This window comes from Schistocerca americana, chromosome X, assembly GCF_021461395.2.
Source record: "Schistocerca americana isolate TAMUIC-IGC-003095 chromosome X, iqSchAmer2.1, whole genome shotgun sequence".
Classification (NCBI taxonomy): Eukaryota; Metazoa; Arthropoda; class Insecta; order Orthoptera; family Acrididae; genus Schistocerca; species Schistocerca americana.
Genome location: NC_060130.1, coordinates 578,145,794 through 578,172,853, shown reverse-complemented (window position 1 = coordinate 578,172,853; position 27,060 = coordinate 578,145,794). Strand labels below are relative to the sequence as shown.

At 42.9% G+C, this 27,060-nt stretch overlaps 1 protein-coding gene across 1 annotated transcript in view; it reads left to right on the top strand.

The window, feature by feature from the left end:
- Positions 1–27,060, top strand: part of LOC124556186 (Down syndrome cell adhesion molecule-like protein Dscam2) — a 604,696-nt gene that overhangs the window by 139,860 nt on the left and 437,776 nt on the right. Inside the window, exon 4 of the mRNA XM_047130181.1 lies at positions 11,259–11,455. Within this exon, the coding sequence (XP_046986137.1) occupies positions 11,259–11,455 (197 nt within the window). The remainder of the gene's footprint in view (positions 1–11,258; positions 11,456–27,060) is intronic.

Below are 27,060 nucleotides of genomic sequence, written 5' to 3'. Positions count from 1 at the left end.
CCCCTATTTTTATTACATATTCGTGTAGTACGTAAAGAAATATGAATGTTTTAGTTGGACCACTTTTTTCGCTTTGTGATACATGGCGCTGTAATAGTCACAAACATATGGCTCACAATTTTAGACGAACAGTTGGTAACAGGTAGGTTTTTTAAATTAAAATACAGAACGTAGGTATGTTTGAACATTTTATTTCGGTTGTTCCAATGTGATACATGTACCTTTGCGAACTTATCATTTCTGAGAACGCATGCTGTTACAGCGTAATTACCTGTAAATACCACATTAATGCAATAAATGCTCAGCGTGTAACGACATTCCTCTCAACAGCGAGTAGTTCGCCTTCCGTAATGTTCGCACATGCATTGACAATGCGCTGACGCATGTTGTCAGGCGTTGTCGGTGGATCACGATAGCAAATATGTGCTTCGACAACCAATCCATCTGCCATGAAATATGCTATGCAATACCGCTTCAACCGCACGCGAGCTTTGTGCCGGACATCCATCATGTTGGAAGTACATCGCCATTCTGTCATGCAGCGAAACATCTTGTAGTAACATCGGTAGAACATTACTTAGGAAATCAGCATACAGTGCACCAATTAGATTGCCATCGATAAAATGGGGGCCAATTATCCTTCCTCCCATAATTCCGCACCATACATTAACCAGCCAAGTTCGCTGATGTTCCACTTGTCGCAGCCATCGTGGATTTTCCATTGCTCAACAGTGCATATTATGCCGGTTTACGCTACCGCTGTTGGTAAATGACGCTTCATCGCTAAATAGAACGCGTGCAAAAAATCTGTCATCGTTCCGTAATTTCTCTTGTGCCCAGTGGAAGAACTGTACACGACGTTCAAACTCGTCGCCAGGCAATTCCTGGTGCATAGAAATATGGTACAGGTGCAATCGATGTTGATGTAACATTCTCAACACCAACGTTTTTGAGATTCCCGATTCACGCGCAATTTGTCTGCTACTGATGTTCGGATTAGCCGCGACAGCAGCTAAACCACCTACTTCGGCATCATCATTTGTTTCAGGTCGTGGTCGACGTTTCACATGTGGCTGAACACTTCCTGTTTCCTTAAATAACTATCCGGTGAACGGTCCGGACACTTGAATGATGTCGTTCAGGAATTCCGAGCAGCATACATAGCACACGCCCGTTGGGCATTTTGATCACAACAGCCACACATCAACACGATATCGACCACTTCCGCAATTGGTGAACGGTCCATTTTAACACGGGTAATGTATCACGACGCAAATACCGTCCGCACTGCAGAATGTTACGTTATACCACGTAATTGTACGTTTGTGACTATTACAGCGCCATCTATCATAAAGCGAAAAATGTGGTCCAACTAAAACATTCATAATTCTTTACGTACTACACGAATATGTAATAAAAAATGGGGGTTCCTATTTTTAAAAAAGCAGTTGATATCTGTTTGACCTATGGCAGCGCCATCTAGCGGGCCAACCATAGCGCCATCTGGTTTCTCCCTTCAAGCTAGACGAGTTTCGTTCTTTGTAGATTTTTCGTTTGATGCTTATTTCGTGAGATATTTGGCCCTGTCATTATCAATGGACCACCCTGTACATACCTTCTATTTTTCTGAGGAGCGCTCACATGACGTGCTGACTTTTCAGCGTAAATTACTAATGCGACTATGACTGTAAGGCAGGCGGCAGATAGCAGCAGCGGCTAAACTCTGCCTTTGCTTTCAGTAGGCCACACAGAGGGCGCATTTAACGCGGAGACCAGTTAGCTGCTGCTGAGACGAGCTGCTAAATTTCTCGATGATGTGCCGTCGCGGCAGCGTGTAGTACTTGCAGTGAAAACATGCAGGTCGTACAGCTGATCGAAGAGTAAAGAAAGTTCAGTCTGCTGTATAATATAGGTGATGTGGAGTTAAAGAACAGTCTGGAAACGGTCGCAGCATGGAAGGGTATTACTGTATCGAGAAGGTAATTACATTTATTTTTACGGTGTAAGATCTTCGTGAGGGATTTGTGCTGAAGTGTATCAAGATGAATGGTACTTTTACTTTCACAGTACAATATCTTCTTTAGGTTGTCCTCCACAGCTTTCATAAGACATTTTTATGTATATCACAGAAAAGCTGCTAAAACTTCGTTATGCTACAAGTAGTTTCCATAGTCATTTCATCATCTGTTAGACTTAAGAGCATAAAATGGTATAAACACTATGCCCATTATCGCAAAATATTTTATATTTATAATTAATGGTGTGAAACTGGACCTCGTGTATGGCACTGAAATTGAGTTCTTTCACATCACTACGTAATCTACTGGGAAGATATGCTATGCTGGGATGTGACAACTACTGCAAGACCGTATACAACAATGCGATCGAAATGGAAAACCCTCAAATTTGTTGAATTTGCTAACCTAATGTTCTTAATGTCATAAAGTAATTTGTTGGTTTAGACCAGTTTCTCAATGTGGTAGGGCTGTTGGGGCAGGTCGCCTCAACGACTGTGTGTGGCCTCCCAAGGGCCCCGGTAGTAGTGCGTTAGCCCACACTCTTTAATTAGTTGAATGTGTCAGTAGCTGGCTTGCCATCATGAAGGTATGTTTTTCTTTTCTTCAATGTTATTTTATAGATTCAACACAGTATCGAACAAAATTAATCTTCAAGTAATATAATGGTACAGTGATACTTTGTCCTACCACAATAATTCATTACGCTTGTCTAGTGTTCCAGAAATAGTTAATGCTCGCTTTTCTAGGAGCTTTTGGGGTGTCTCAGCTTGTAAGCATGGAAGCACTTTGCCCTAACAGAAGCTGTTTATGAAAATAGCCCATAATAACATAGAAATCATTCTCCCTCGTGGTCCTAACGTCTCACCCTGTCCATCATGTCTTACCCTTCTTGCTTTCGACATTCACAAATGTTCTCACCACTATGCAGAGACTCCTATATCCCAGCACAAAGGATCTTTTGTGAATGAATGGGGGACTATGATTGGCTCTTATCGAATTTGCCCGCCCAATTACTGATGCCCCGGTGTGGAAGCACCATCCACCCTTTTTTTTTTCTTTCTACAGACGAGACTTTCAGCCACAAAAAACTATTTTATACAGATAGCCATATTGCACCCACAATTAAACCTTGCAAAGTGCCCTACATATCGTCAAATATGGGAAGACTCTTACTCAGTGACACTGCTATCCGACTGAGGACAGGAGCGTGAATATTAGATCATGAAACAGATCTCCAAAACCCAGCAACATATCACCGCATACCGTATCGATGTAGTAAACATACAATTCGTATCTGTGCCATACAAAATCACCCCTTTTACATCATTTGTACATATACCATGAAGACATACAGCATAAGCACATGCACCATAGGTATACTCGTGGCACTAGATATTTCCCGCGAGGTCAGGCAGTCATTCAATCCCAACACATGACCAGAGCGCCCTCTGTGGTTCAAGGTCACTCTCGGAACTGTTGTACAAAGACTGACTCGTTCCCCAACGGTACAAATGCGTTACTGTTTCTGGTCCTGACCTGCTTGCTTGCTCACTTTTCTACACACACCTCCAGACTCTATGATTACAAGAACATATCTAATTTTGCATGGTTTGCAAGAATATCATACCATTTTCGTGGTACTTCTCGATATCAAACACATATCAGTATCGCTTGTATAGCAGTATCGCTCGCACAATATATTTCCAAAGATATAGACTGGAAATTAATACTCTAGAAACCCGAAACTTTAGCTAGGTGGAGCATGCTGTAAACTAAAGAGTAACTAGAAACTTATCCCATCTGCAAATACCTTTATGTGAAAAAACTCGACAAAAGAAAAATAGTGTAAACTGATACTTCCACTCGCTAATACCAATGTTGGTGATGTAACAGATTCCAAATCATCCCTATAATTTACAAAGTCAAATAATGTGTTTCTCATGTCAAGAGGACCAGCAAACGTGTCTTCCTCCTGCTAGATGCACATACCACACTCGATGTTCCCTCAACTAAATAAAGACGTGAAATGTGAAGAAGCAGTGAACCAAACAATTTACGTCAGTGGGAATAATGGTCCAGCACAAACACACATCCATATTGAATCTTCTTAAATTTCCACGGGTTCACAAAAGCTGTCCAACACATATTAAGTATTAGTTCGCTATTCAGCTGTCTAGAGGACTACACGGTTAAGTCAGCTCCATTCCTACACTCCAACAGGCCTTTCTATTCAGACAGCTCCTGCCATTAATGAGAAACATGAATCATTCCTGTCACCAGTGCTGCTTGCCAAGCACGTGTAGACAGAATCATCCTAGGAAAAAAACTGGCCTCATATATATTTGATCGCTATACTTACAATTAAATATTACGACCACAGTCTCAACTGAACGACATTCAACAGTGAGTGAAGTATTGGAAATATACCCTGCTGACAGCCATGGCTCTGGAAAGAGAAATATCTTTACCATTCTTATGACTCGACATACTCTCCCCTTTGCTATCACAGTATTCGACAATCTTTTCCTTCACAAATGTCAGAACACATACTTTATAAGCCAGATGCTCAAGGTGAACCAATCACACATCCCCTACTACTAAGTATAATACTTCGCCAATAAATGATTGCAGATGATACAAAATAATACTGACCGAAAATCAGCGATGGGGGGACGACAATGTCTCATAAGTTTTCTTGTGATTGGTACCACACGCATATACACAGGCATGCAGAATACAGAGCAAACACTCTACATTTGTGGTGGTGACTGGATACAATCGAGTACAGTGCTATACTATGGCTCCCAATCAGTGCATTTGGGCTATGTTTGGCAGATGTACTACATTCACAAGCAATTTTCAGAACACAGAATGAGAGGTTATGTCATGATCGCATGGATGGAACTGACATAAAATCGATAGAATTGCGAAAAAATTATGTGGGGGGGGGGGGGGGGGAGGGTAGGTATATAGGTATAAATTGACCGAATATACACCAAAATGCGGGGAAATTGAGGAAGTACTTGCGTATCTTTTGGTTGGCGCAGAGCAGTTTGAACATGGGAACAAGTATGCAGCACCAAGAGGAATCCAAGAAAACGTCGACATGGAAGTGAAGGGAATCAGGGAAGCAGTCAATTTTTTTCCATCAAGGCAGCATTATACTGTATGTCTATTCCGGTACCACTGATACATGTGAGTCGACTGCTGTATTTGACGCTTTTCAGGAAGACAGAGAACCATCCGCCTCTAAACTTACATGCATCTACGTTACAGGATGACAGAGAGTAGACGGGATGATCGATTGAGATGGAGCTGTAACAGTGTACGATTTAATGGTAGACTGATGATGCGTTCTAGAGAGGGAGAAGTTGCTGTAGGTCAATTTTTCCACTGTTCTGTCAGGTTGCATCAGTCGCGTGACATAGCCTGCGTTCGGCTTGTATACAGTCAAGTGTTCTGTATGAGATTTAAAACACTGTGTACTTGGGATCGTTAACGGTAAACCTGTCGGTCATCAGAGGACTTTTTTATCTTATGTGTGATGAAGCGTGACACATTCCTCTAAACGAACTATGATTTACGCAATGTACTCCATCCCCTGTCACATCTTTGGTGTAAAATCGAGACTTCAGCTTCATAACTAAGTTAGCGATAGATGCTTGTGAGGCACTGCAATCTCCATGTATACATCTGCCTGATAGATGTGCTGTTTACAGAGTTAGTGGCGGAATGACTTTTAATTTTCACATGTAAGATGCTGCTGCTAAGCGTTTATCTGTTTCCTTGTAAGAGGTATTCCCCGTTATTTACGATAATTTTATATAGGTCTGATGCAGGCATAGTATAATTTCTGAAGCGTGATCGGATGTGAACCGTGGACGCTGTACACCTCCGCAAAGCTGTACCATGCTCGTATCACACAGAGCCGATGTTTTACGGAAGTAGTTTTTTCGTTTTACGGTTAGATAACAGAGTTTATCGTAGAGAAACTGGGAAGAAGGATGTATGTCATGCGCTTGAAGCATATTTCTTACATTGGAATATTAACATCGCTATATTCCATATGACTGATAGGTCTGAAACGCAAGATATCTAACATTATAGCCCATTTTAAGTGCGGAATGTTGTAGCCTTAGGAGAGCGTGTGTTTATGTTCTCTCTTACCAATACCTTCCAGGTACTGATCCTAGACTCTGGAACCATACTTCAAAATTGATAGTTTGGTTGATTTACGTAAAAATGCTTCAAATTCAATCCGTCTGGAGCTCCATCGCGCATAAAAATTACCCGTTTCTTGTTCTTCTTAACTGTCTGCTATTACATCACACTTTCAAATCTGTTACTATACATTGATAAGGAGTGCTAACCTCCTCGACATGGGCGCATCTTGAGAAATCTTGTGCACTTGTATGGGCGAGCACTCGGCAAGCCCCATTCATTCACAAGACGTGGAATGTAGCAGTCTATTTCTGGTCGATTTCAGATTAAACTGGTAATGGTGTTGCAGGGCAGGTTAGTCAATGACAGTGTTAGGGGGTCTTTCAGTATCTAATTATACCATAAGACTGCGAGAATGCTCTGTGACTCCCATCAGCCTAGAGATAAATCGTAAATTAAGCACTATGCTCGAAGTGTTAGCAATATGTACAGCGCTGTCTGATATACTTTGATGAGGGATGGAAGTAACAATGCATGGATGTACTGCACAGTCCTCTGTCGACATTCGCAATGATACTCGCAAAGAAGGGACGGGGTGGTTTGCCTATGATACTGAAATTTGAAAGCATTCTGTCACATCATTGATCGGTGTTGAAATTACTGTAAAATTGGTAAAATTGTTCACACAATCAACTGTTATGCTTAATACTTCAGTACATCAGGAGTGTCTTTTCCATCCCATCCGTCCACTGGCACGCTGTTCGTTACCATATAATGATTGACTGACAGCGTTTGTTTGAGTTGGAGAAAGAGTTTCGGAAGAGGGGTGACACCTTCTGGAGATAGATAGCACCGAAACAGTGATCGCGTATATGACTGCAATATGAATAATCAGTTGAAATGGAACGTAGAGCCATCAGCTATTCCGTCAATGTGACAGATGAGTTTAAATATTGTTTGGAAACTCACGTCAACACTGCAAAACTCTTCCAATTTCCTTATGTTGTAAATGACTTTTATTTAAAATCATCCAGTGAGTGTAGTGCATTATGGTAACAGCAGTAATAATATGATTTATACCGTGCGACATCTAGAGGTAGCCCAATTGACCTATCTTCTCTCCAAAATTCAAACTTCCCGCCAGAGGGCTTGGCAGGAGGGTGTGACATTTTGCAGACATCTTGGGTAACGGTACTCGCATCATCAGCTGACGTCACAGTAGCCATCTTGAATGACATCCATCACATCGTCAGCTGGCGTCACAGCAGCCATCTTGAATGACGTCAATCACGTCACAGTGTGCCATCTTGAATAATGGTACTTTGGAGTGATGTCCTTGTTGTCTGCGAGAGGTCATGGATCAGAACGTCTTAATGTCAGTTTAGAACCTGACACAGACCTCGAAGTCGCGGCAACAAAACAAAATGTTTGGCAGTGTAAAAAGCATGTTAGATCAAAAAAGAAAAAGTTTCAAACAGCGACAGAGGACCACAGGGGGCGTCTCTTGGTCTCTTGCGGCTTACACTATAGTCGGCGGGACATGATCATCTTCCTACAGTAGAGGTGATGAAACTTTAAACTGGTCTCTGCAGTTGATCAATAGCTGTATATTTAATAGGATCGTCACATGTGCTCGTTGCCTGCGTGCATGCGGTATTTGTTTTCGATGTATGGGAGGAGAGAGATGCGGAAAAAATCTTATCTAGTACTCTATCAGATGAAGTTAGTTGAGCCTTTAAAGTTCGTAAATTTTCTGTGATGAATGGTACAGAATAACGAAGACAGCATGTTGGGGAGACAAATGTGAATGGATGCGGATGTGTAGTACTTGTATGTAGTTTTGGGGTGCACCACAGTGAGGTAGCAAAAATCCTCATCTTTCTCTCGGTTCCCAGTTCTCTTGAATGGTCAAAACACAGTCCTGTCGCAGTAACGAAGCTTAGCCTGTACCTAGACGGTATGCAAAAGGTGGTAGATATAGTATCCGCCGACTTCTACTCAGTTCCGGCTTACAATGGAATGATCACATGCGCAAAGCTGCAGGGATGGTAGCGCAGAATCTGATAGGGCTGTTGCATGATGCATAGGGACTACCCTAAACGACGCTGGAATTTTACTGTAGCAGATAGGTTCGAGAGAGGTGACTCGCTTCGAGATATGAGAGTGTCAGAAATATGATTCACTAGTGGCTGTAAACATTAAAGGAGTTCTCCATAGCATCCAATGCAGGTATGTGCTTGTATGGGGGGACCTGATTCCAAATCATAGACATCATTTCTAGTGGATAGCGTCACACTAGAGATCTGAAAAGCTAGTGTACATTTCTTACGACCTCGATCAGCACACCATCTACTACTGTTTGTGATCCTCCTCAATCAATAATCGCCTATGATTCAGTGGATATATCACCGAACCTCTGACATGGTACCAACACAGAATATGTTACAAATACTGGAGAAATATCTAGCAGCGTAAGGGAGTTGCAAATACCGGTTTCATACCATGTTCCTTAACCGAATCACTTTCAAAATTCAGCGATTTTATCACGAGATTGCATCATGGGCTACATGTAAAAGGAATGCTGGTCTGATAATATACACTCCAATGGTGATTGTCTGGAAAAACCAATTCATTTGGAGGTATTGTCATACCCCGATTTATAATGCCAGTATAGCTTTTAACATAGATACTTGAGTGCACCTGTAGAACTAAGACCGCTTGTGATGAAAATATGGTTGTGTTTTTTAACATCCGACAGTTTGTAAGACGATTACTACTCTCTTTTTAAGACACCGTGGTACCACTCACAAGAAAACTCATGACACATGTCCCCCCCTCGCTGATTTTCGGTCAGTATTATTTAGTATCATCTGAAATCAATTATTTGCGAAGTATTATATTTAGTAGTAGGGGATGCGTGATAGGTTCACCTTGAGCATCAGGCTTATGAAGTATGTGTTTGTGTTCTGACATGTGTTAGGGAAAAGACTGTGGAATACTGTGAGAGCAAAGAGGAGAGTATGTCAAGTCATAAGAATAGTAAGGATATTTCTATTTCCAGAGCCATAGCTGTCAGTAGGATGTACTTCCGATACTTCACTCATTGTCAAATGTCATTCAGTGGAGACTGCGATCATAATATTTAATTGTAAGTATAGTGTTCAAATATATATTAGGCCAGTTATTTTCCTAGGATGATCCTGCCTATGCGTGCTGGTTATTTTCCTAGGATGATCCTGCCTATGTGTGCTTGGCTTGCAGCGCCAGTGACAGGACTGCTTCTTCACATTTCACGTCTTTATTTAGCTGAGAGAACATTGAGTGTGGTGTGTGCATCTAGCAGGTGGAAGACACGTTTGCTGGTTCTCTTGACATGAGAAACACATTATTTGACTTTGTAAATTATAGGGATGATTTGGAATCTGTTACATAACCAACATCGGATTAGCGAGTGGAAGTATCAGTTTGCACTATTTTTCTTTTGTCGAGGTTTTTCACATAAAGGTATTTGCAGATGGGATAAGTTTCTAGTTACTCTTTAGTTTACAGCATGCTCCACCTAGCTCAAGTTTCGGGTTTCTAGAGTATTAACTTCCAGTCTATATCTTTGGAAATATATTGTGAGAGCAATACTGCTATACAAGCGATACTGATATGTGTTTGATATCGAGAAGTACCACGAAAATGGTATGATATTCTTGCAAACCATGCAAAATTAGATATGTTCTTGTAATCATAGAGTCTGGAGATGTGTGTAGAAAAGCGAGCAAACAAGCAGGTCAGGACCAGAAACAGTAACGCATTTGTACCGTTGGGGAACGAGTCAGTCTTTGTACAACAGTTCCGAGAGTGACTTTGAACCACTGAGGGCGCTCTGGTCACGTGTTGGGATTGAATGACTGCCCGACCTCGCGGGAAATGTCTAGTGCCGCAAGTATACCTATGGTGCATGTGCTTATGCTGTATGTCTTCATGGTATATGTACAAATGATGTAAAAGGGGTGATTTTGTATGGCACAGATACGAATTGTATGTTTACTACATCAACACGGTGTGCTGTGATATGTTGCTGGGTTTTGGAGATCTGTTTCATGATCTAATATTCACGCTCCTGTCCTCAGCCGGATAGCAGTGTCATTGAGTATGAGTCTTTCCATATTTGACGATATGTAGGGCACTTTGCAAGGTTTAATTGTGGGTGTAATATGGCTATCTGTATAAAATAGTTTTTTGTGGCTGAAAGTCTTGTCTGCAGAGAGAAAAAAAAAGGCGGATGGTGCTTACACAACTCCGGCATCAGTAATTCGGAGGCAAATTCGATAAGAGCCAATCATAGTCCCCCATTCATTCACAAAAGATCCTTTGTGCTGGGATATAGGAGTCTCTGCATAGTGGTGAGAACATTTGTGTGTGTCGAAAGCAAGAAGGGTAAGGACGTGATGGACAGGGTGAGGCGTTAGGACCACGAGGGAGAAAAAAATTTTCAAATGTGTGTGAAATCTTATGGGTCTTAACTGCTAAGGTCATCAGTCCCTAAGCTTACACACTACTTAACCTAAATTATCCTAAGGACAAACACACACACCCATGCTCGAGGGAGGACTCGAACCTCCGCCAGGACCAGCCGCTCAGTCTACGGCTGCAGCGCCCTAGACCGCTCGGCTAATCCCGCACGGCCCACGAGGGAGAATGAATTATATGTTATTCTGGGCTATTTTTTTAAACCGAGCCAGCCGGGAATCGAACCCAGGTCCTTAGGATTGACATTCTGTCGCGCTGACCACTCAGCTGCCGAGGGTGGACTAAAGATAGTTATACTGCTGAAGAAATTGTGAATTGTAACAAGAGGTAGTCTACCAATGTGCTGTATTTCCCCACATAATGCGTTACGAATATTTGTCTGATTTCCACATTATTCGTCATCTCTCAAAGAGATAAAGAAAAGATTTTTATTCGATAGAGATTGCAGATTTCATTACCAATCAATTATTGTCGCCCTAGTCTAATATGAAGTGTGTTATGCGTAAAAATATGTCAAAGATGAGAGTGAGCTGACGATGAGGGTGTGTGGGAGCGCAGGCCGGCGCAGCTGAGCTGCCAGATCACGGGACACCCGGTGCGGTCTGTGACGTGGCTGAAGGACGGCCAGCCGCTCGCGGAGCACACGGCGGAGCTGCAGTTCCACAGCGTGGGCCGCGACGACCAGGGCATGTACCAGTGCTTCGTGCGCAACGACGACGACGTCGCGCAGGGCACCAGCGAGCTCCGCCTCGGAGGTAATCTGCTCCACTTATCCTAATCATTCACTTCCATACCTTTTTTGTAATTACTGTATGCTTACTGTTGTAGAGGGAGGGGGATGGGGGAGGGGCTAAGAAAAATTCTGAAGTCATTCCGAGTTATAATGTACAAAATATTGATATTTACAAAAATAATGGATAATATTTGATAATTAGCGGTTAAGTAACTAGTATCATTTGTGTAGACAATTTTAGGAGAGCACTGTGGCAGGAAATAATAATTACAATAATATAACTAGTACTTTTCGCATAAAAATTGAAGCTCTAGCTCGCTTTCAGTAAACTTGTAAACTGCCAAATATTCTAAATTCATGTCTTATATTTTCTATGTGTTCCTAAATACTATATTCACAGTACGCCATAATTACTAGCGAAAACTGACGTGGGTGAAAGTTTACGATAATATGAGCTTGAAGGACCCAGTAGAGACTGTTCAGCGAATAAGCTGGCTGCGAAATAACTGAAAAGTGGAAACGTTAAACGTTTCAGTTTTTCAGAAAATGTATTTTCAGTGCTATTGGATTCTCGGTACCTTGTTGAATGTTGCTAGACTTGTTACAAGTGCCAAATCGTGGGTAAAATGGTTGACACATTCATTACTAGCTGTATATCATGCTGTACTTCATCTGAATGGCCAGCCATGTTTTTCAGTTGTAAAACAGAAACACCTGTTGACGATGTAGAAATTTCTTCCTCAACAGGTCAGGGAGCCCTGCAGTAAACTTTCCAATATCTGATCTCAAGAAAGGAGATGTATAAGAAACAGAAGTCATTACTAAACTTTTTTTAAATTGATTTTCTTAGAATCTCGTGCAAAATTTAAAAGGCATGAGAAATTGTTATTGTTGACTGGAGTTCCGCTGCTTAAAACATTATTGCCGTACTTCAGTATTTGAATTATCACAAATAAAATGTGGTGCCTCAGTACTAATGACAACGGAAACAAAAACTTTCTTATTGGCGCTTAGAACCAGTTAGTTCCTTCGTGTGGCACCTAGAACGTTTTTGATAATTTATTTCCTTATTTGTATAATGTTTTTGCTGTGATGAGGTGAGCAGCATGGTTCTGTAGCATCAGAACACCTTGTCAGTTATTTGTATAAAAATAAGTTATGTACAAAATGAGATACATTGTTTTGGAAAAATTTGGCAGTTAAAATGTTTAACATTTCCACTCTTCAGTTGCGAATTCGTGGTTACGAGTCGCCACTGACTTCCACTTGAAATATTTTCTTGGTTGGTACAAACATGTTTGAAAGGTTAACTTTCACAGTTAAGTTCCCCTCTAGCTGAGCTCAAATTTCATGAGATTTTGACTGCGATAAACACTATTCTTCCAATTGTACTTGACAAAACTACCCTTAAAACTATACATCGATTTGATGTTTTACCGGATTCCTGATATGCATGGTACAATCGTGAAATAGTCTTACGGGAAAATTCTCACCTCATCGCTACCTTGGAGATGCTGTGTCCCATCGCTCGTGCGCCGACTATAACACCACTTTCAAACTCACTTAAATCTTGATACCCTGCTGTTGTAGCAGCAGTAACCGATCTAACAACTGCGCCAGACAGTTGTCTTATATTAAGCGTTGCCGACCGCAGCGTCGCACGCCTGTTTATATATCTCTCAATACGCATGCCTGTACCAGTTTCTTGGGCCCTTGAGTGTATATAGTCCATAAATACTCTCTTCGTATGCAAAGAATTAGCCATATTTTGGGCAGTCACGAACCCCTTGCATGCTTTAATCCTTCATACACACTTCAACATTACAGAGAAAAGGTTTCCGGCGTGATTATGCCTCACGCACGAAGGAAATTAACAGACTCTGAACGCAGAACGGTAGTTGGAGCTAGACACATGAAACATACCATTTCGTAAACCGTTGGGGAATTCAATATCCTGAGAACCGCAGTGTCTAGAATGTGCTGAGGGTACCAAATTTAATGCACTATCTGTCGCCGCGGACAACACAGTAGTCTTCGCTTAACGACCGAGGGCAACGGCGTTTGCGTAGAGTTGTCGCCTCTAATAGATAAGCAACACTGCGTGAAATAACTGCAGGAATCAATGTGGGACGTACAACGAACGTATCCGTTAGGACAGTGTGGCGAAATTTGGCGTTAATGGGTTATGGCAGCAGACGACCGACGCGAGTGCCTTTGCCAACAGCACGACATCGCCCGCAGCCTCTCTCCTGGGCTCGTGACCATATCGGTTGGACCTTAGGCAACTGGAAAACAGTGACCTGGTCATATGTGTCTCGATTTCAGTTGGTAAGTACTGATGGCAGAGTTCGAATGGACTGGACGCTCTAGTCCAATTGAAGCGATCATTAACTGGAAATTATTCTGTTGAGCTACTTGGAGACCATTTGCAGCCATCCATAGACTTCATGTTCCCAAACAATGGTGAAATTTTTGTGGATGACAATGCAGCATATCGCCGGGCCACAGTTGTTTGCGACTGGTTTGAAGAACATCCTGGATAATTCGAGCGAATGATTTGGCCAGCCACGTCGCCCGATATGAATCCCATTGAACATTTATGGGACATAATCGGGAGAGCAGTTCTAGCACAAAATATTGTACCGGCAACACTTTCCCATCTATGAATGCTATACAGACAGCCTGGCTCAATATTTCTGTAGGGCACTACCAACGACGTGTTGAGTCCGGGCAAAAGGAGGTCCAAAACGATATTATTAGAGACCCCATTGACTTTTGTCACTTCAGTGTATATTTATTTAAAGTGAAACCTAACACTTCGCAATTGTAATTAAAGAAGATTTAAAAATAGTAATAGCTCTAGCAGGAAAAGCAGCAGTTTATATTTATTTGTTCAGAGTAAAGTCATACAGATTTAGTGGTGTAGAATCTGTGCAGTGGCTGTAATGGACGTGATTGGAGAGACAGAGGAATATGGTGAAGAGGTGGACACTAATAATGAAAAGACGACACTAATAAAACAAAACAACTTGGGTGACAGAAAAACGAAAAGACAGACAAACGTGACTGGAAAAAGTCAACATTTGCTTCATTGGGAAACAGGTTAAAGGATAATGCTATACCTTCGCAAAGCTATAGCATGGTACTCTAGTTCCATTGTGTGCAGCGATATGACCTCCGCTATTTTGTGGAAGAATTTCTAGAATGTGAGTGTTGAAAAGACAAAATCGAGAACTGTTTTTCATGTCCCAGCTGCTGTAATTACCTAAATAATTTTGAGGCCAAACATCCCCCTGCTGGGACATCCTGTCGCCTGTGAGAACCCGCAAACCACGTACCTAACATGGACCCTTTAATCCAAAAACACGTTACAGTAAACGCAACAACAAAAGTAATAATGAGACTCTCTTTTGAAGCGATAGACAACGACGGTATCAGCATGGTGTGAACATGGTCAAGAATGTCACGAAGAACATAAGAACAGTCTAGACAGACGTATTTAATTTTTCCTTTGAGAACGAAATAGATACCATTCGAAACAAACTAAGCTAAGTCCGATCCATCCAAAAGAATAAAAGCCCACCATCACCTTGTAATTACATGAAAATCAACATTCACCCTCGAATATATTTATTCATGATCAACTGGGTAAATAGAATACTGAAGCGCAATCAGTTTACATGACAAAGACCGATCTAGTTTCTTTAAACACCATAGTACGAATACCGCAGTAATTCAGGAAACTGATGTGTTGAAATGCGCTACGGAAAACCAAGAAACCGCAATACTGACATCACTATATTTCAGCGAAGCATATGATAGTGTCAAATTATAGATGCTGCTCACAAAAATGGCAAATCTTATTTTTCAGATATATCCCTGAAGAAGTTTCTACATCTACGTTATTGCTCTGGAGTTAACACATGATTGTTTGGCAGAGGGTGTAAAGAACCAGTTTCACGCTGCTTGTTCGAATGTTCAAATGTGTGTGAATTTCCAAGGGACCAGACTGCTGAGGTCATCGGTCCCTAGGCTTACACACTAGTTAAACTAACATATGCTAAGGACAACACACACACCCATGCCCGAGGAAGGACTCGAACCTCCGGCGGGAGGGGCCGCGCAGTCAGTGACATGGCGCCTCTAACCGCGCGGCCTCGAACTGTTTATCTACCGTTCCACTCTGTACCAGTACGGAGAAAAAATCAACTCTTAAATTTTTCCATCTGAACTATGATTTCTCTTATAAGATGTTCATTTCTCCCAATACAGATATAACTCAACAAAATATGTTGGCATTTGAAGGAGAAAGCTGATGATTGAAATATCGTGAAAAGATCTTGTCGCAGTGAGATACGCATTTGTTTCGATGCCACCACAGTTAGCTCATCATATCCCTGACTCTCTCTCCCCTATTTCGTGGTAATGAAAAGTCGTCCTATAAGTATCTTGCTCCTGTTTGAACTTTTTCGATGTCTTCAGTCAGCCCTATCTTGTCTGGATCCTGTAACACGTATCAACACAACGGGAAAAGCAGACCACAGCGTGTCGCCCGTGCGAATGAAAAGTCGTCCTATAAGTATCTTGAACCAAGAGTGCCACAGCCACCATTCCTCGGCCAGAAGCTGCTGACCTTGTATATCAATGACTTCCCGTTGGTATTTTCCTCTTACAAATACCATTTATATGCCTGTGACCACCGGCTTTGCTTAAGTGTTACGTATGAAGATATTTATCCTTGCTGCCACTGTCCACAAGACTGATGCCCTCTTTTCAGTGTTAGGATGTGAACAAATCCTGGGTTAAAACTACATGAGTAGAAGTACCAAGTGCTTTTATTACCATAACAGGGGTTAATTAGCCTTAAAGTCACCAACACGTGCCCTCTATTCTTCCTCACGATATCCCAACATCGGATCAGAAAAAGCTGAAGAATGTGAGTTTAATTTTGAATGAGCTCATGAATCTGCACTCCTATATGCCTCCTAAACATTTCAAATAATATTTCCACGGATGCGAAACAGGAATTTGTGCAATCACTCGCTCTATCAGACCTCTGCTGTTGCGATTTAACCCAACGCAAAATTATCGGCGAAAATTCTAAACCGGTGGTTCTAACTGTGAATGCTTGTGTGCGCTACATATGCATCATCCGCCTGTTTGACAATAGCAGTGTCTCTCACACGATGGTTACTACCAAACAGCTTACGCGTCTACAAGTCATGTCTGTTTCATTGGTGTTTTAGTGTGGACGCCCCTCAGCTTCTCGATTCACTGATCACGTACTTATCCCACCAATATAATCACACAAGATCTCATTTACCTGTTATCCTACTCGTACCCACCGATAAAACAAATATTTTCAATTGCTCTTCCTCATCTACTGTTGTCAGACTCTGAAACAAGCTATTCTGCACTCTACGCTCAGATCAATACCCTGTTACACTTCAAACAAAGCTTAAGTAGATGCTTTCAGGCGTCGAATTTGATTAAACATCTGCGATCAGCATCCTTATTGTTCATCACCTGACGTAAATCGGTTGTCAATCATGAAGCTGGAACTTATCTCACACGTATTTTTACATATCTGGGCAAGTTTTACATAGAGAGCCTTGAGCTTACCAGTCAGTTAACGTATTTAGCTAACTGTTGTGGGCTCTCAGGTTATTTGTTGGGACTGGTTTTCTGAGGAATCCCCTTTAAGTGCATCAAAATTGACGTTGCAAAAAAAGTTTTCGATGCACTTTCATATCTGCGAAAGTGTATGCGCTTAGATACAAAGTGGGTAAAATAAAAGTATACCAAAAAATACTCTCTAAGACAAGAAACGAAGCACCAAGAAGGAATTATCCGAATCGGACAGAAATTGGTAGATGTGATGTACATGTGTAGACAAACAAACGATTACAGTTTTAGAAAAATTGGATGATTCGTTCAAGAAAAGAGCTTCACAAATGAAGGTGAGCAAGACAATAACGACTCGGTCCATCTCTGGCCCTTATTCTGGCCCTTATTCTGGCAGTTATTCGGCTCAACATTGATTGATAGAGTTGCTGGATGTCCTCCTGTGGTATACCGTGCCAAATTCTGTCCAACTGGCGTATTAGATCATCAAAATCCCAAGCTGTTTGGAGGATCCTGCCCATAATGCTCATAACGTTCTCCATTATGGAGAGGTCCGGTGATCTTGCTGGCCAAGGTACGGTTTGGCAGCCAAGAAACAGCCAGTAAAAACTCTCGCCGTGTGTAGGTGGGCATAATCTTGTTGAAATGTAAGCCAATCATGGCAACAGAACGGAACGTAGAATATCGTCGACGTACCCCTGTACTGTAACGGCGCCGCAGATGACAGCCAAAGGGGTCTCGCTATCAAATGAAATGGCTCCCTAGACCACCACCTCCACATGTCGGGCTGCATGGCGGACGACAGGCGTTTCCAGATACGTTCTCGCTGCTCATCTGGAATCAGTTCGAAGCGGCACTCATCATTCATACTCCAGTCAATGAGTTTCCAGGGCGAAGATTCCCTAGAAAATTTTTTAATGAAATTTTTATTTATTTATTCATTTGTATACCTCATAGTACGTATCCTGTACTTTTCCTAACGATATTTATAATATAAATTAATTTGATCGAGCTTACTAGAAGATGTTAAATTATGTCACGTAGCAGGGCTCGGCTTGCCTGTTGACAGATGCTCTTCACTTTTCTGGAACTGAGGTTGATGCCCACCCGGAATAAAATTAGGTAATATATCCAAACGCGACACCTTTTCAGAAATGCGAAGTTGTTGTACGTCATCTGCTCAAATGTTCAAATGTGTGTGAATTCCTAAGGAACCAAACTGCTAAGGCCATCGGTCCGTAGACTTACACACTACTTAAACAAACTTATGCTAAGAACAACACACACACCCGTGACCGAGGAGGGTCTCGAAACTCCAGCGGGAGGAGCCGCACAATCCGTGACATGGCGCCTCAAACCGCGCGGCCACTCTGCGTGGCTCAGCTGCTCAAACAGTATGGTAATGTATGAGTGCAGCCATTCACTCCCGAAGTCATTTTCAGTAAGATTCTCCTGGGGATGTGACTGCGCCAATACAATAAAACTGTCGATATTTTGGCAACTACTGCAGGCAGTCTGCATTAGGGTTGCTACTTGGTGGTTTGATATTGTTACTTTACGTATACTATTGCGTCCCCAAAGACTACGTCCCCGTCCGTCCGAAAATGACGGACAGATACCTGAATGTCATATCTCATCGGCACCTAAAGCACAATAACTCAGTGATCCATATATTAACCCTTTCACTACCATTGGGACGTATGTGTCCCACGACAGGTTATCTGAGAACCAGTGGGAATTGCTGCGTGTTATTTGTATGTACCATGTGTCAAACTGCTTTGGCCAAAAGCTGTTCAAAGTGGCTCTGAGCACTATGGGACTGAACTGCTGTGGTAATCAGTCCCCTAGAACTTAGAACTACTTAAACCTAACTAACCTAAGGACATCACACACATCCATGCCCGAGGCAGGATTCGAACCTGCGACCGTAGCGGTCGCGCGGTTTCAGACTGTAGCACCTAGAACCGCTCGGCCACCCCGGCCGGCAAAAACTGTTTCTCACAGTTTCACTAGTTGGAGGATCGATGTCACTGTGACATGAGACACTCGACTTTTATGTAATAATACAAAGCTTGACACTTGGAATAATCTACTAAAGTATCAAACATTTGTAATCACAAATACGATCCGAGTGTTTTTCTGAAAACATAAGTCACAACTGAAAATATAAAACGGTCGCTGATTTCATTACCATTTGTACATATAGGCGACACGTATTTGACCACATACGGCACCTGTATAGTGCCTAAATACGATGGAGATGTTAGTCGTTATCAGAATAGCGTTCTGTACAGTTGTGACTGTATTCAGTTGAGGCTAAGTGAATTCGAATGTTGGCATATTGTTGGTGCTCGTACGGTGGTTGCATCCGTAACCAAGGTAGCCGCGATGTTTGGTGATTCAAGAGGCACCGTACCGAAGATTTATACCGCATACAAGGAAAGCGGAAGAACATCGTCTGTTAACTCACAACACGGACGAAAGTGTATGTCGAGAGCTCGTAACGGACGGTCACTGTAGAGGATCGTGACGAAGGAGAAGAGGACGACAGCTGCAAAAGACACTACAGAACCGAATGTCGCACTCTCGAACGCTGCCAGCACAGAAACAGCACGAAGGGAGCCAATAAGATGGGATTTCCACAACGAGCTGGAATTCCAAAACCACAGATCAGTGATACAAATGACCATAAAAGAAAAACGTGGTGCTGAAGCCATAAAACCTGGACTACGGAGCAATGGAAGAATGTCATTTGGTCTGATAAGTCTTGTTTCGCAGTGTTTCCAACTTCTGGCTGAGTTTACGTCCCAAGAGTGAAACACGGCGGGGGTTCGCTGGTGATTTATGTAGCCATACCGTAGTGTTTCAAATGGTTCAAATGGCTCTGAGCACTATGGGACTTAACATCTGTGGTCATCAGTCCCCTAGAACTTAGAACTACGTAAACCTAACCAACCTAAGGACATCACACACATCCATGCCCGAGGCAGGATTCGAACCTGCGACCGTAGCAGTCGCGCGGTTCCGGACTGAGCGCCTAGATACCGTAGTGTTTCATGAAACGCATTGTGACTCTGCAAGGTCACATTACTGCAAAGGGTTACATGACCATTTTGGCTGTTCAGGTCGATCTCATGATACAGTGCTTATTCCTCAATGGCGAAGCAGTGTTCGTACAGTTCGTATCGTTCAGGACTGGTTTTGTGAGCACGAAAATGAATTGTCGCATCTCCACTGGTTACCACAGTCACCAGATCTCAATATTATTGAGCCTTTTGGTCTACTTTTGAGAGAAATGTGCGTGCTCGCTGTCCACTTCGATTACTGTTACATGAGCGTGCCATTATTCCATTGAAAACCATGTAGAACCTGTATTTATCCATTCCGAGACGATCGGAAGCTGCTTTGAGTGCCAACGGTTTATCTACACCGTATTAGACATGGTAATGTGTTGTGTTTCTGGTGTTTCCATAATTTTGTCCACCCCTTGTAAGTTCCACGTCAGAGTACGTGTGGATCACATAGTCCTTCCCCTTCATGCGTGTTTTCGTGTTGTTATTTCTGATGACGACCTTAAGTAAAATAACCACACGTTAATGTATTTTATGCCGAAAACAAAATTTGTGGCGAAAAGATCGAACACCAGAGCAAACAGCATAAGGAGCACTGACAGCCTCAAGATCGAACTTAGCAAACTACCAACTACTTTCAGGGCAAATGTTATAGTGAGAGTACTATGAACATAGTTTTTAAAGCAAGAGAGTATGTCAAGAGAACCTTCGAGGGATGTCTACTGCAAATCGCCCGCCTACTATTTTTTTTAAGTGTTACTAACAGGGTGGGCGAGATTCCACCCCCAGGGGAATCCAACCATTCCGTTACAACAACAAAATAATAGAGTTTCTGCGTTCCACTAAAGACGTCGTAGATAAACTTCACACGCCAGGAGTCTAGTGGGTCAGTTGTTCAAATGTTCATTGTGTGTGAATTTCGAAAGGAACAAACTGCTGAGGTCATCGGTCCCTAGACTTACACACGAATTAAACTAACTTATGCTAAGAACATTTATTATTTATTTATTTCATTAACAGTACAGAGTAACCCACCGCCTTGAAATGTAAGGTGGGTCGTATGCTTCTGATTCCAAACAGCAAAGACTTCTCATTGTTACAGTCTTATTGGTATACAGTTTTTAATGCATTTTTTAAATAATATAAAGAACATAATATATAAAGGTTTCTCTGAGGTGCCGGCCGCGGCGGTCTAGCGGTTCTGGCGCTGCAGTCCGGAACCGCGGGACTGCTACGGTCGCAGGTTCGAATCCTGCCTCGGGCATGGGTGTGTGTGATGTCCTTAGGTTAGTTAGGTTTAAGTAGTTCTAAGTTCTAGGGGACTTATGACCTAAGATGTTGAGTCCCATAGTGCTCAGAGCCATTTGAACCATTTTTCTCTGAGGTTACAGCGAATTGGATGCTTGACAATTGTTAAAATGGTTCCATATAATTTGATACTACATAGTTGATGAGAATATAATTTATACAACGCAAATGTCAAAGAAAAATAAAAAAATAAAATGTAGCACAATGAGCGTGATTAATAATAATTTGTAATATATAGAGGGAAGTAATATGCTGTATTAGGATGAGTAATACAGTCTAAGTAGCATGTTGGTTAGTAATGGCCTATTTCTATTTAAGAAGAGAAGGTCTCGGTACAACCTCGAGCTGTTCTCATCTGAAATGGTTTGCGCTAATGTATGTTTACACAGATTATACAGATTAAATGCTGGTTGAGCACTTCATACATGGAATACATGAAGTTTAGCTCCACATGAGAAATACACTTACGTTTCAGACTTGTTAGTTGAAATAGAATATAGTTCATTGGTACTTGAATGCATTATTCCATAAATAACTTAATACATTTCTGATATATGAAATTCATTGATTATAGCTTTGAACAGAGAAGAGAATATACTTCTGTTTGCACACAATAAGACGAACAATGCATTACTGCTTGTGTGCAGTGTACTGTAAACAACACACACCCATGCCCGAGGGAGGAGTCGAACCTCCGGCAGGAGGGGCCGGGCAGCCAGTGACATGGCGCCTCTAATCCCGCGGCCACTCCGCGCGGCGACATCAGCTGTAATTCTGTACTTTTCTGCATTGGCGAGGTGTGGAACTTCATCAACACACACATTACGGGGCACGAGTGGCGTACATGATTTTGATCAGTACTACATTGGCCGTGGCAGAACAATAAGGCTGACAAATAAGATAACTCTCGTTCTATCTGGATTGACCTTCGCCAATCAAACTCTCCCTAAGCCTTGATGAAGTCAAGGACTCCTATTCGCCCCTAGTCTAACTATTGGCGTGGTACACCCGTCAGATAACCAGTCCACCGCAATGCCACTCAAAAATTCGCTCGCATGCTTTTAACTATAACTCTGTCTGTTCACACCACACAATAAGTGTGGCGGCCAACACAGTGAACAACACTTAATCACAAGGACTCAATATAGAGTCGCACTCGGATTCGCTCTCGACAGAGGTGCTCTCCCAGTGAAGTACTGAGGAGAGACTTGTTCCTCGCTCTTTGAGTACGCGTACGAGCGCGCATGCTCTCGTTACGTGCTCTCGCTCCAAGAGCGACAATGGAACGGCCCCGCTCCACGCCAGACGTGAAGGGGTGTATCTTTCGGCCTCTTCCATTACTCCTTCAGCTCAAGGTGTCAGAAATATCGTTTACCAATCAGCATTGCAATTCTAAAACAGGAGAATGACGTTTCGTTTAAGACGACCAATCCGGAAATCTGTAGCATTGGTGTTTGGCATTTGCTGTCTCTGAAACTGCGTGCTATATTTGTAAAGAATGCATAGGCTGGGCGCTCCCACACAATGTGGCGGAATTTGCTTTTTAGCCGAACACGGGGTCGTCCTTTCAGTCGGGCGAACGCTGTCTGCTCTACGGACAGTCACCGGCCGACGTAGATAGGTTGGGACCAGCCTCCTGGCGTGCGGTTGTTCTCCCGAACTAAAAGCTTTTGTCACCGTCGTGTCTTGAATGTGTGTGTACGCCAGCCTCGAGTATTTCAACCACGGTGAGCACTTGGGATTTATTAGTTATTTGCATATCGTTTACATGAATTCATACAACATTGACTTTATCTTATTGAGTTTGGGTTCGAATGAAGCGTCTTGATGTGCGGAATATGATTGTGAGGGCGGAATATGTAAGCAATGAAGGTCAGGAGACCATGACGTCTTACAATATTATGACGTGGGTCAGTTGCCCACTTAGAAGTCGTATTTCACGCGTAATCCAGCAACAACGCAATCACCATCTTATTGAAGCACACTTCATCACACACAGTAGTCATTTGTACTACTTATTTCACAGCAAAAAAGTGCCACAGAACGTCATTGCTTTAAATTTCATGTAGTGGATGTAAACAAAGTGGTTCCAACAGTATTCCGTTACGAAACGTAGATACACTAGAAAGAGATTACATGTCATTAGAAAAGAGCATGTGAATGCTACAATTAGAGTCGTGCAGTATATTCTACTGCTTATGCCGTTTTTGTGTTGCTTTATGAATAAAAACTGAAAGCAAATTAATGTTAAGGAACTATGTAAAATCAAAGTCTGATACAGAACAGAACAATAAAAATACTTTTAACTAACATGAAGTGGGTGTAAACAAAGTAGCTTCAGAGAATTTCTGGCGTCCAATATTTGATGACAGAAGCATGGAAAAAGGATATGACATGTAAAAAGAGAAATTACATTACTGCTGGAGCAAAAACACATAGTGCATTATACAAATTTTTGCTATTGCTACATTGCACTGAAACTATTAGTATGAATCCAGCAACAAATGAGCCATTTAACAGCAGTTAGCAGAACATTACTACACTTAATTATTATACAGGAAAATAAGTGAATTTGCCTGGAAGGTATATAACACTGTAGAAATACACTCCTGGAAATGGAAAAAAGAACACATTGACACCGGTGTGTCAGACCCACCATACTTGCTCCGGACACTGCGAGAGGGCTGTACAAGCAATGATCACACGCACGGCACAGCGGACACACGAGGAACCGCGGTGTTGGCCGTCGAATGGCGCTAGCTGCGCAGCATTTGTGCACCGCCGCCGTCAGTGTCAGCCAGTTTGCCGTGGCATACGGAGCTCCATCGCAGTCTTTAACACTGGTAGCATGCCGCGACAGCGTGGACGTGAACCGTATGTGCAGTTGACGGACTTTGAGCGAGGGCGTATAGTGGGCATGCGGGAGGCCGGGTGGACGTACCGCCGAATTGCTCAACGCGTGGGGCGTGAGGTCTCCACAGTACATCGATGTTGTCGCCAGTGGTCGGCGGAGGGTGCACGTGCCCGTCGACCAGGGACCGGACCGCAGCGACGCACGGATGCACGCCAAGACCGTAGGATCCTACGCAGTGCCGTAGGGGACCGCACCGCCACTTCCCAGCAAATTAGGGACACTGTTGCTCCTGGGGTATCGGCGAGGACCATTCGCAATCGTCTCCATGAAGCTGGGCTACGGTCCCGCACACCGTTAGGCCGTCTTCCGCTCACGCCCCAACATCGTGCAGCCCGCCTCCAGTGGTGTCGCGACAGGCGTGAATGGAGGGACGAATGGAGACGTGTCGTCTTCAGCGATGAGAGTCGCTTCTGCCTTGGTGCCAATGATGGTCGTATGCGTGTTTGGCGCCGTGCAGGTGAGCGCCACAATCAGGACTGCATACGACCGAGGCACACAGGGCCAACACCCGGCATCATGGTGTGGGGAGCGATCTCCTACACTGGCCGTACACCACTGGTGATCGTCGAGGGGACACTGAATAGTGCACGGTACATCAAAACCGTCATCGAACCCATCGTTCTACCATTCCTAGACCGGCAAGGGAACTTGCTGTTCCAACAGGACAATGCACGTCCGCATGTATCCCGTGCCACCCAACGTGCTCTAGAAGGTGTAAGTCAACTACCCTGGCCAGCAAGATCTCCGGATCTGTCCCCCATTGAGCATGTTTGGGACTGGATGAAGCGTCGTCTCACGCGGTCTGCACGTCCAGCACGAACGCTGGTCCAGCTGAGGCGCCAGGTGGAAATGGCATGGCAAGCCGTTCCACAGGACTACATCCAGCATCTCTACGATCGTCTCCATGGGAGAATAGCAGCCTGCATTGCTGCAAAAGGTGGATATACACTGTACTAGTGCCGACATTGTGCATGCTCTGTTGCCTGTGTCTATGTGCCTGTGGTTCTGTCAGTGTGATCATGTGATGTATCTGACCCCAGGAATGTGTCAATAAAGTTTCCCCTTCCTGGGACAATATAATTCACGGTGTTCTTATTTCAATTTCCAGGAGTGTAGTTACCTGATGTGCCCATACCGTGAGAATCCTTAGTTACTGTGTGTATGGATAGCACTTTGTTTGGAATTTTTAGGGATATAGTATTGGCAAAAAAAGTCAGTTCATTAATAATATGACCCTGGAATATAATAAATGTTTTATTTGTTGTTTAGATGAGCATTATTTGTGTACCAAGTGGTTAAAATAAATGTCATCCAAAGTTACAGTAAGTTGCTCTCCATTGCCCAACCAATATAACGTTATAGCACCTCTTGCTGATTTCAAGATAATTACGTGGGCTAGCATTGTCATGAAGCGACGTTTTCGGTTGCTTTTCTTGAATTCATCAATGACTTGTGCAAACAGATTTTTGTATATGATTCAGCAGAAATTGTTCTTCGCCTCTCGAACGCAGTGGTCATGACGTGCAGAATAATCAAAGAAACGAGCTATTATTTTCTTCTTAAGTGCCCCACGAACGAGCTAATTTTGCCTGTTTCGGGTCATCTACGAATACCCAACGCGCTGATTGCTGCTTTGCATGACTACAAAACGAAATCAAGCAAACCAATTGCAAACAGTTTTTTTTTAAGGTCTGTGATTATCACAAGCTGATTGAAGCGATTCAAGGCAATATTATTGATTTTGGTATTTTCGTAAAATCATCCAACGAAACCTTTAGTGCAAAATTTCCATTCTTCAACTCTTATTAAATGCTTGCTGCTTGGACAAATTCTAAGCTCTCACTGCTTCTACACGTAGGAATTCCAAATTTTAAACAACAGTTAGCTCAGAGAGCTGGGTTTCCGGGTACCGCGTAACATGTCAGTGCTGCACGACAGGATACTGCGCTTAAATCTGGAGAAATTTCAATCTTAATTTCCCGCCATATCGTAGTTCCGCTAGAGGTCGAGATTTGCGTTCTTGAAAGCCATAGGCCTCTAGTAAACAGTCTCAAAATGGCCGAAATGTTACGGACAAGAGCGGAGTTCAACCGATGAGCCACGATTACCGAAAGTCTCCGCGCTGGGCGTCCGCCCACTAAAATTGTTCGATTCTTCGGGTAACCGAGATCAACTGTTTACAATATTGTGGCCAAGTCTAACGCTTCGGAAAAGTCTGGGGAAGGTTCCGCTAACCCGACGAGGATACCTCTTTCAAGGAAATGCGTTTCACGAACTGCGGCAGTCATCGAAAAGGCTCAGGCGCTGATTTCGGAGGACCCATTGCAATCGCTGAGGAAACTGACGTCAGTATTGAATGTATGCGAGCGAACAATGCGTCGGATGGCAGAGGAGGGCCTCATACGAGCCATTTAGTCCAAAACTGGCACTCGGATGACGTTGGCATGATATAGTCAAAGGAGTTCTGGCCCCAAATAGCCCGGATTTGAACCTTCTGGACTACTATGTTTGGAGCGTTGTCGAAAGAGTTACCAATAAGACGAGCCACCTTACTGTCACATTTCTATGCACCGCTATCGAAGCTCTATTCGAGAATATGGACAGCACTGTTTTTAAAGAGTGCGTGCGAGTGTTTCAGGACAAGATTGGAGGCGGTCATTGCGTCTGAAGGGGGTTACATCGAGTAATGTTCCTCCTGAAAGATACCAC